The 11,665-nt window shown below is 47.7% G+C and overlaps 1 protein-coding gene and 1 pseudogene across 1 annotated transcript; one reads left to right on the top strand and one right to left on the bottom strand.

The window, feature by feature from the left end:
- The first annotated feature begins 1,866 nt into the window (after positions 1 to 1,866).
- Positions 1,867 to 6,950, top strand: LOC125553670 (uncharacterized). The gene is made up of 8 exons (XM_048717421.2): positions 1,867 to 3,414; positions 3,546 to 3,713; positions 4,921 to 5,086; positions 5,210 to 5,326; positions 5,426 to 5,619; positions 5,824 to 5,909; positions 6,032 to 6,080; positions 6,346 to 6,950. Exons 1-8 carry the CDS (start codon positions 2,048 to 2,050, stop codon positions 6,635 to 6,637), a joined length of 2,439 nt encoding a protein of 812 aa, XP_048573378.1. The 5' UTR covers positions 1,867 to 2,047; the 3' UTR covers positions 6,638 to 6,950.
- A 34-nt stretch (positions 6,951 to 6,984) lies between these two features.
- Positions 6,985 to 7,588, bottom strand: LOC147975147 (E3 ubiquitin-protein ligase SGR9, amyloplastic-like; annotated as a pseudogene).
- Between the last annotated feature and the right edge of the window lie 4,077 nt (positions 7,589 to 11,665).

Below are 11,665 nucleotides of genomic sequence, written 5' to 3' on the forward strand. Positions count from 1 at the left end.
TGAGGGCGGCCGGCGCGCCCCCTCGTCGGCTCCTCCGCGCTTCGTCAAGCCCAAGACGGAGCCGGGTCTGGCGCCGGTGAAGACAGAGCCGGGCCTCCCCGTGGTGAAGACGGAGCACGACGCCGATGTCGAGCTCGACAACGACGCGGCCCTAGAATGGGCGCGCGCGGACTCCCTGAAAATGGCGAGGGAGCGCCAGTGCGCTGCCCTGCGGTGATTCGCGCAGCGCCGCCGGGGCTGCGACGAGGGAGGAATCTTCGTCATCAAGGACAACGACGACGACGCCGCGCCGCCGCCACCAGCCCGCATAGGCGACGCCGGCCAGGGGTCCACCAGGGACGGCCGCGTCAAGGAGGAGAAGCCGGACGACGACGACGGCGGCGACGACGACGGCAACTACTCCGCTTTTAGCCAGTTCTTTTTTTCATTATATATGTAATAAAAACCCGATTTTTAAATGTAATATATGCCGAACTTCGCCGAACTTTGAACTTTGCAACATATTTAAATTTTTTTGAACACGCTTGGGGACGGCCCTAGGACCGGCGGCTAAGGGCCAACTCGGCCCCAGGCCGAGTTTTTGCGCCGGCTCACCCCCAGGGGGCGATTTTGGGCACCCCCTGGGGGGCCAACGGCTGGAGATGCTCTAACTAGTTTGGGGCTATAGGCTAGGCTTTGTGTGGCCGTTCTATCTAGTGCAAACCCCACATGTATTAGCCTATGTACAGAATGAACCGTATTTTTGTATACGCTGATTTCGGCTACCTGGGGCGGCCGACCATAGTCGCCTCTACCGTGGCGCCGCCACTGGGTATATGAAAGAATTTCTTATTTAACATTGTCTTATATTTTGTTTACCCATTTGACACCGAAAAATAGTTTTTTTACTATATAACAATGAGTCTAAATTTTATGAGAATAGCATTTTGGCTCTCGGCCGCCATGGAGTCCGGTTTTTTTAATAAAGATTCAAAATTCCAAAAATTCTGTTTGATTTTTTTTTGAAAAAAAAACTGTACAAGTAACACAAGGATGTAAGGTATATGTGTGTAAAATTTCAAGATGAAATACGTTGATATGCGATCCATACAAAAAACAAAAATTCAGAGTATGGGAGGATGAATAGTATCATGTGTTAAAAAGTTTAAGATTAGTTTTTTTTGACAAATCTTAAACTTTTTAACACATGAAATTCATCATGTGTTAAAAAGCTCAAGATTTGTGTTTTTTGACAGACAAATCTTGAACTTTTTTAACACATGATACTATTCATCCTCCCATACTATGAATTTGTCTTTTTTGTACGGATTGCATATTAACGTATTTCATCTTGAAATTTTACACACATATGCCTTACATCCTGTACAAATCTTGAACTTTTTAACACATGATACTATTCATCCTCCCATACTATGAATTTGTATTTCATCCTCTCATTTCAACGTATTTCGTCCTGAAAATTTACACACTTATGCACTATGCCTTCATCTATCTCTGTATTTTCTTTTAGAATTTTAAAAATGTAAAAATATGAATTTTCACGATTTTGAAATTTGCATTTGAAGGCCTTCATGGAGTTCGGCCTCCAAAAACAATTTCCGAAATTTTATGCCCTTTATAACACTTTGGTCCATTTTAAGCCTTTACATGTGGTATGTCCATATCAGTTGCATGTACTAGTACATCAAGAGGCGATCCCCTCGATCGACACCCATCTCTCAGCCAAGCCAAAGAGGCGAGAGCATGGCAGATTTGTCGTCCATAATATATGCACGAGTGCATGTTAAGTAAGACAATGCTTTAAAAAGATAAGTTTCAACGCCTGGGCTCCGTACAAATGTCCAGCTCTCCTCCTCCCCGACAAGTCCTCTCCGCCTCCAGCATTAATTTCCCTCTCCGGCGTCCCTCGCCCAAAACACTCGCCATGGCTTCCTCCTCCGACGTCGTCCTGACCATGACCTCGTTCTCGTTCTCGTTGCCGCGCGCATCCTTCTTCTTTTAGTTGCTAATAACACAACATAACTCTACTCGATCGATCACTACGTGCATGTCACGTCACGCCACCATGTCGGGGGCCAAGATGAACCAGCTCCCGCCTCCGGCCAGCCGGCTCTGGGAGGCGGGCATCCGCAAGCTCAACACCACCATGGCCATCCGCCGCGGCAGCTCCGTCTTCCCCGCCACCAGCCCCGCCCTCGACGGCGACCCCGCAGTCGCCCTCTCCGTCGCCTCCTCCAACACCATCTACGGCTACGACGTCGTCGAAAACGACGACGATGCCACGGGCGGCGATGACATCGAGGACAACGAGGAAGACAGCGACGAGGAGGAGGAAGACGACGAGGAGGAGGCGGGCCCGGAGACCCACTCGGAGCAGCTGCTCCCCAGCGGCGACTTCTACCAGGGCAGCGTGCGCGGCGATCTCCCGGACGGCTCCGGCAAGTTTTTATGGACGGACGGCAGCATGTACGAGGGTTCGTGGCGCCAGGGGCGCGCGTCCGGGCGCGGCAAGTTCTCCTGGGCCTCCGGCGCCACCTACGAGGGCGACCTCGCCGGCGGCTACATGCACGGCCACGGCACCTACATCGGCGAGTTCGGGGACACGTTCGCAGGCCACTGGGCCAACAACTTCCGGCACGGGCGCGGCACGCAGGCCTACGCCAACGGCGACGTCTACGACGGGCACTGGCGCGACGGGCGGCAGGATGGGCACGGGCGGTACATTTGGCGGTACGGGCACGAGTACATCGGCACGTGGCGCGCCGGGGAGATGCACGGGTGCGGCACCGTGATATGGGCCGACGGGGACCGGTACGACGGCGCGTGGGAGGACGCCAAGCCCAAGGGGCAGGGCACGTTCCGGTGGGCGGACGGCGGCATGTACATCGGCGTGTGGTGCCAGCAGGCGTCCGGCGAGACGAACGCAATGGGCGGCGTGTTCTACCCGCCGTCCGGCGGGCCGGCCGTGCCGATGCCGCCGCGGGAGCCGCGGGAGGCGATCACGAAGCTGCTGGGGGAGCTGGCGGTGACGGAGGGCAAGGCGGCGTCGCTGCTACCATCGGAGAAGATCGTGACGTGGCCCGGGGTGGAGGCGGTGCTGAAGAAGCCGGTGTGGCGGCCGCCGGAGCCGGAGCAAATCCAAGGGAGGAGGTCGAGGAGCAGCGTGTCGTCGATTGACATGGACCTCGCCGCCGAGGGGGAGGAGGCCCAGGCGCAGGCCCATGCCCAGGCGCAGGCCCAGTCCAGCATGAGCAGCGAGGAGGCCCAGGCCAGGGCGGCGTCCGTGGAAAGGGCGTGGCTGCGGGCGACGTCGTGCATGCGCGCGCCGCCCAAGCCGGCCAAGAAGCAGGGGGAGACCATATCCAAGGGCCACAAGAACTACGAGCTCATGCTCAACCTCCAGCTTGGCATCAGGTGCGCCGCCGCCATGAATCCAACCTCTCTCTCTCTCTCTCTCTCTCTCTCTCTCTCTCTCTCTCGATCGCATTGAGAGGAAACGATCACCATCACCATGCATGAACTGAATTTCTTTGGGGTTCGATCAGGCATGCCGTGGGGAGGCATTCGGCGCCCAACTCGCTGGATCTCAAGTCATCGGCGTTTGATCCCAAGGAGAAGGTGTGGACCAGGTTTCCTCCTGAAGGATCCAAGCACACGCCGCCTCACCAGTCATGCGATTTCCGGTGGAAGGACTACTGCCCACTGGTCTTCAGGTCCGAAATGGTTCCAATTTTTTTTTATTTTTTTTTACTTTTCACTTTGATCAGGTGACCAATATTTGACTGCATCCAACCAAAATTTGAGAAATTTCTGGGTTTTCTTTGATTTTTTTCATGTGCCACTGAAATATTTTTCAACCATATGAAAATTGTGGGGTACCTACTGAAATGACCGTAAGTTTGTTACTCGCTCCATTCCTAAATACTCCCTCCGTTCCGAATTACTTGTCTTGTATTTGTCTAGATACGGATGTATCTAGACTCATTTTAGTGTTTGATACATCCGTATCTAGACAAATCTAAGACAAGTAATTCGGAACGGAGGGAGTATAAGACATTTTAGAGATTCCAATACTACATACGGAGCAAAATGAGTAAATCTATACTCTAAACATCCGTATGTACTCCGCTTCGAAATCTCTAAAAGGTTTTATATTTAGAAACGGAGGGAGTAGAGGTGAGAACCCTTAGATTGATTATAGCAGTGTTTATCATTGACTACAACAATAGTACTACCTTCAGTCTTTAAAAATACTAAATACCCCACACGTTGCTTCGGGAATCAGTTGCAATATATTTCAATAGGATTTAGTTTTATGAGATACTTATATAGTTGGATTAACAATAAGAAAACTGAAACCGAAAATACATATGATTTGTTGTTTTTAGTTATTGTGTAGTTGTAAAAAAAATGTTGAATATTTGGCAAAAAAACAAATTATTCAATATAAGTAGCAAAATATAATTGAAAGATTGTATCAATGCATGGTTGCATGTTGAGGTGAACTTTTTCCCATGCATGGTTGCATGTTGAGTTGATTGCTTATATCTTGATAGAAATATGTTAATGAGAATCACCTATTTAGTTATACATGATGACATTTTGGTCGTACTGATGGCCCAATTTTTAGAACTTTAATCACCTATTTAGTTATACATGATAACATTATATAAATAATATATCACTTGACTTGTCCAAATCATACGTATGGATTTGTCTTGAAAATAACTTTCATTAACTATAACGGGTTTAAGTATTTTGTAGTTATACTTCAATAAGTTTAATGGTCAGAGTTACATCTTGAAGACCGCACGAAATGCCCAAAAGATCAGCTTTCGAAGACTGAGGGGGTGCTTGCCATCTCTGCATGACAAGCAATTTATATGATGTAATTCTTGTTCTTGTGCGATTTCGCTCCAGGACCTTGCGCAAGCTCTTTGACGTCGACCCAGCGGACTACATGATCTCCATCTGCGGCGACGACGCGCTTCGGGAACTATCATCACCTGGAAAGAGTGGAAGCTTCTTCTACCTCACCAACGATGACAAGTACATGATCAAGACAATGAAGAAATCAGAAGTTAAAGTAGGCTCCTTATAACTTTGTTCACTCCTCGCCTCAATCAGTTAGCTAGCTTTCAAGATTAGGATATCATTGAACATGTCATTTTAAGATCTGATTTTGTGGTTTGTGTGTTATGATGATCAGGTGCTTCTTAGGATGCTTCCAGCCTATTATAAGCATGTCCGCAATTTTGAACATACCCTAGTGACTAAGTTCTTTGGTCTGCACTGCGTTAAAATCACTGGAGCTATTCAGAAAAAGGTTTGGATACACTGAAAATACATGAATTCATTGAAGAATGACCACCAAGGATGAAATATGCCTGAGCATCTGCTCATCTTTTGTTGCTACTTCATTCAGGTTCGGTTTGTTATAATGGGGAATCTTTTCTGCTCTCACTATGGGATTCATCGGCGTTTCGATTTGAAAGGATCATCACAAGGTCGCATGACTGACAAGCCCCTTGATCAAATCGATGAGCACACCACTTTGAAGGATCTTGATCTCAACTTCATTTTCCGGTTAGGGGGATCTTGGTTCCAGGAGTTTTGCAGGTGAATGTTTACAAATGTCGAATTGCGTGCACATGCTTTGTTGTGTCATCCGGTTATGATGGAATACTAGTAGTATTATCATATGCTTTAAATGTCACAAAAATGCAAAGCAAGCCCTATGGGAGGTTCTTAAAAACGTGAGAGGAAACACAAAGTGAGACTTAACCATCCATTGTATCATGGTTTGTGCTTCTTAATTACCAGGCAAGTGGACAAAGATTGTGAGTTACTAGAGCAGGAGAGGATCATGGACTATAGTCTTTTGGTTGGCATTCACTTCAAAGATCGATGTAAGGATATGATCCCCCATGGAATATTTTGTTTCTTATGATTGCACGTTTAACACTACTCTGGGAAATGGTTATTCCGAATTCAAATAGCCTGAAAATCATCTCCTTCTTTGCTGTTACAGTTAACGGCAATGCTGACAACGGTGGTGCTGAAGATTCTGAGCAAAATAAGTATGTCCTCCGTTCCAATGTACCATTTTATTTTATTTTTTAATAAATGATGACATGACAATATTGGGTTTAGTAAGTATAAATGTAAGAAAACTAGGCATTTTAGAAAAGGTAAATCAATGTGATGCACTTCTTCAGTTGAACATGATATCACCCTGTTGCTGAACAACTAAGCAGTGCTTACAAACCAACTATACTAACTGAAAGATGACTTCTCTCAGCTGAAGAATCTTCCAAGTCTCACAACATGCTATGATCTTTGCAGGAAATTATCAGCGAAACTGGGGATCGCCATGCAGTCGAGGGTGGAGAACGTTGTGCGGAACCCCGAGAGCGAGTCGCCGCTCATCGGTGATCCCACGGGAGAATTTCGGGAGGTGGTCCTCTTCTTCGGCATCATCGACATCCTGCAAGACTACGACATCAGCAAGAAGCTGGAGCACGCCTACAAATCTCAGCTGTATGATCCCAACTCCATATCGGCCGTCGACCCCAAGCAGTACTGCAAGAGGTTCAGGGACTTCATCTACAGGGCCTTCACTGAAGACGTGCAGTGATCACTTCTTGGCACCTCCCCACTGAAGACTGAGGGAAGGAACAGGATTGTTGGATTGTTCTTTCTGTCGGAGATCGATGGCATGCCGAATTTTGGTTCTCTGGGGATTGTTCATAGACTATGTACATTTTTTTTGCTAATATTCCTCCTTTCCTTAACTCGGTAACTAGGTCTAGTGTGTAACGCGCTCATGCTGATTGGCCTGAAAAGGATGTAAGTAGAACAGAGACCCTTGTTCATGTAACCATTTCTTCATTTCTTAATAAATCTCATCATGGCTCAGAACCAGTCCATGTTGATCCTTAATTTGTCAATACATAGATACATAAATCAAGAAATTATCAAATCAATCGTCAGTTGGTTTCAGCTCGGGCGCTGGGGCCCGTCGCCTGCTCGTCCAGGACCAGGAGGCGCTGCTCGTCGGCGGACGGCAGCGGGAAGCGGCAGCAGGGGCAGACCCGGCTGACCCGGAGCCACCGGAAGATGCACCGCTGGTGGAAGCAGTGGGAGCAGGGCATGGCCCTGAGCTTGTCGTCGTCGCCACCCTCCAAGTCCTCGAGGCACACCGCGCAGCCGTCCTCCCTCATCTCGCCTGCCGCCGGCACGCGCAGGCCAGCTATGGCCTCGTCTGACGCCGGAGTAGCAGCCGGCAGCTCTCACGGCATCGTCGGCAGCGGCATTCTGCTCCGGCCGTGACCTGGCGAAGAAGGCCCCGCTAGTTCTGTGCCGGCGGCTGTGAGCCTCGAAGCCCTGCTCGTCGAGCACGTATTCGGGCACTGTCACGGTCAAGGCGACGAACTCCATGAGCCAACGAGCTAGCTCCACAGGACGGAGACGACCAGGTGAGGATCGATGCGAGAATTAGCTTGAGCGCTCATGGATTATATACGTGAGCAGTTGAGCTGAAATGCCACTTGGCCACTGGAGGAGAGCGAGTAAGCGCCACATGGAGACGGGGACGCGGGCACGTAACAATCTTGTTACGCGCTGATCATCTTGTTTTGTGTCTAAATTTGGCAGTGTTAGTTCGTTAGCTAGAAAGTGATCTGTTCTCGGTACCACACCTATTGGAAGAAAATTCTGTTTATCTTTTACAGAAAAAATAAAGAAAGGACAAAACTCTGTTTGGTGACGTAATATTGACAAACAATATATTTTAAAATGAACCCTGATAAGTGTCACACGTGTGGCACAAACATATAGCAACCCCGAACTTTTTTATGAAAAGTTTAATGACGCGAGGATGACAACTTTAGTTATCAAGTATGGCAACTACTCTTTTTAGATGATAAATTTCAGTTTTTTTGGGTTTATTTTTTCTTTTTGAATGGCAACTTTAATTTAAAAAAGTCAGGGCCAGTGCCTCAAATATGGTACTTATCATTTGCGTTTAAAACATACCTCAACAATGAGGGATGCAAAACATGTATGGTGGAGTGTTTCCAATTAGTGCAACCTGACTGGGGAAAGCTTTTCTCCCCTTTGATCTTCACCGGTGAATCCGTGGATTCACCATCCCTCTGCTCGCCGCTCCGGCGGCCAGTGGTGGGGAAGGGATGTCTAGTGCCTTGGATCCGGCTGGCTAGTAGATAAGTATGGTTTTAGTCCTCACAGGGCAGCGTTTGGACGGACGACGACACTTATTCTTTGAGTCAGTGGCTCCTATCCTTCTCAAATTTGTCCGTTGGAACGGATTAGATGGAGCTCCCATGTAGATTCCCGCCAGCTCCTCGGGGTAGCGACGTTAGAGTTTCTCACCGTGCATACGCAACAGCGATATTTAGTGTCACGTTCTTCAGATCGATTCAAGGATTCAACGGCGACGACTGAGGCTCTGGGATGCTGGTCCTTAGGGGCACCTGCAAAAAGAGTTCTCGGCTGTTATCGAAAAGGTCAAGCCGGCTCCGGTATGAGAGTGGCGACAGCGGTGCGTCGGCGGCTCGTTCTGACGGCAGCAGTGGTCGTTCGGTGGTCCATGGACCTCGATATAATTTTTATTATACGTGAATCTTTATAATAGATATGATCTTTTTCACACAAAAAATCATGTGGGCCAGTAAAACTTCAGATCGAGCCGGGAATATGAATTGTACACACTTGGATCTACCTTAACAAAGTTTCAGAAGAAGAAAAATCTAATGCAATAACAACCTTTTGTTCTCATAAGAAATAAGATCGTCCTCAACATGATATCCACATAGAGTTCAAGATGGGAAATAAAATTAGGAACATGAATCAAGAATAAAACTGAAAATATAGCAAACACATAGATAAATCAATTGTTTGTTGGCATTTTAGGCTAAAATGTGACCGTCTGTCATGTAACATTATTTATTTTAGAGCGAAGACGCTTGCCCGGCCTTAAAATGAGGCCCTTTGAATTCAATATAAGGTAGGTTCAAGCAAGAAGAAAAGGTTTGATACACGCTAAGACATGGCCAACATAGCGACACAACATCACGAAAACTTGCTTATTCGGATTCGTATATGCAAAAGGGGATCAGCGACCACGCAGTTAATGTTCTTCATATTCGGATTTTACCTAGTTGTATTGAAGCCGCTGTATGCAACCCGGGCGGTGCCGTAGTGGCACAGGGCAGCCGACCACTTGACTATATACGTGAGTATCTAAAATGCACTACACCCGTTCCCGATCTGGCCGAGGTCCGCCAACTCTCTCCACTGCCCAACTTGTACCACACTGGGCTGCTCGATGAGCGAGGTGCGAACGCGCTGGGCACACCCGCCGCCGATTATGGCTGTGTTATACTATCTGCGTCGGCACCCTTATTTTCTGATTTCGCTAATCATTGGATACTAATTAACGAACTAATTGTCTTTGTCGGTGGACAGCAGCACCAATCAGGCTAGTCATAGTGGAAGTAACTTAGCGAGTAACATAACGCATTTTAAGAAATTTTTACTTATGTGACAAATAGTTAATGAAAAATAGTAACATGATATGTTACTGTAACATAGCGCTTCCCAATACAAGATGAGTCTACAAACTAATAAATGAAGCCATCTATGACACTACTACTATGTTATTTTGCACTATGAAGGTAGTAATTTAGACTAATGTCATATGCATGACACTAGTATAAGTTACTCCCCACTATGACCAGTCTCACAAATGCGATCCTTTTTTCTAGAATCAATTTTTGTGTACGCATGTATGGCTCCACATCAAGTTTGGAATGTTTTGTAAGCCACCATTTTATCGGCGGACAGTAATGTGTTTTAACCAAAAGCCATCATAATGGATTCATGACTCTTTTTTTTTTGAGAATCACCGGGGGGAGGGGGGAGGGGAGCTCCCCACCTGAATATATTGCTCAAAACGGCTGTAGAAACAACAGAACCAGATTACAGAGGCACAATGCATCGTGCAGAGAGGTAGGTACACCACGAGGAGACGTCCTCCTTGTCACCCGTATCAACAAGACGGTGTGACCCGACATCCAAGTCTGCTACTAGGTTTCTAATAGTTATTACAGAACATTGATCAACATTTCTAAAGAGCATATCATTTCGCGCGGCCCATATGCTAGAGAGTAGCGCAAGAAGGACGAAGGGCCATGCATTCTTGGGCAGGTGGTGAGGTAGTGGAACGTCCCAAAGTTCATTGAGGTCTTCATCCTGTGGCAGAATGCCAACTCGCTGCCAGATTCTATTGGCGAGGGGGCAAGAAATGAAGAGGTGAATGGAGTCCTCCGGTAGCGTGGCACACCGTGTGCATAAGTCCGAGGGGATTATGTTCTTGTGAGTAAGATTCACGGTGGTGTTTAGGCGATCCTTGAAGAGTAGCCAAGCGAAGATCTTAATCTTGCGTGGAGCCTTGGTGTTCCAGATGAGAGGAGCAATGAGGTCCGTTTCTGGCCTTGCCATAATGGTGCTGTAAGCTTGCTTGGTGGAGAAGTCATGACCCTTGAGGAGGAACCGTTGATCTTCCTCTGACGAAGGCGCGAAGTCCTACAAAACAGCCAAAAGCGAGACCAGCTCTGTTTCTGCTGTGAGAGAGAGACAATTACGGAGGTTTGTTTCGAGACCGAAACGCAAGATGTTAGCCACTTTAACCAGCTGTAGTGTTCAGTGTGAGAAGCGGTGTGGGTAGGTGGTAGCTAGGGGTTTTGGGGTAAGCCAGGTGTCTAACCAGAAGTAAGTGTGCGTTCCACTGTTTGTTAAAACAAAGGAAATTGACTGTAAGGTTGGGATTTGTTGAGCAATCATGCGGCATAGAAAAGAGGTTTGGGGGCCCGAGGAGACTAGGGCATTGGGGTGTTGTAGCTCTAGCCAATCTAGCCACGGTGATGGTGTGGATGGGAGAGCTTTGACAGCAAACTTCATTAGGAGACAATTATTTTGAACCTGTAGATTTTTCAGCCCTAACCCACCGAATTTTTTTGGCGTGCAAACATTTTTCCACGCAATCAGGCATTTGGCACCCGAGCAAGCATCCTCACCAGCCCAGAAAATGGATCTTCTCAGGGAATCAATGATTTTTAGGGTTTTTTTGGGATGCGAAAGACAGACATAAAGTATGTAAGTAGGGAGTCAAGAACGGCCGAGATGAGGATGAGTCGATCGCCTCTATCTAGGAGCTTGGCACGCCAACCAGTGAGAAGTTTTCGGGATCGTTCAATTAACGGGGCGAAGGCAGTGGATGGAGGCTTGGTCGGAGCGAGGGGAAGTCCAAGATAGGTTTGAGGAAGGGGGGCACGCATGCAATCCATGGCGAGGGCAGTGTTGGCAGCTAGGTTTTCATTTACGTGCAGGGTTGCTAGGGTGGTTTTGGAGAAGTTTATGATGAGGCCAGTAGCTCGAGCAAGTACTGAAGGATTTTTTTAGTGTGGCAGCTATGGCGGGGGAGGCGTTTGCGATGATCAACGTATCGTCTGCGTATTGGAGGATGGTAGGGGCAGGTGGGTAAAGATGGGGTGGTGGAGATCGGGATCGGGGTTCTGGAGGATAAGTTGCTGGAGCAGATCGACTACAATTAGGAAGAGGTAGGGGGAGGCTGGGTCATCCT

The sequence above is a fragment of the Triticum urartu genome, chromosome 4A (assembly GCF_056163025.1).
Source record: "Triticum urartu cultivar PI428250 chromosome 4A, HENAU_Tu73, whole genome shotgun sequence".
NCBI lineage: Eukaryota > Viridiplantae > Streptophyta > Magnoliopsida > Poales > Poaceae > Triticum > Triticum urartu.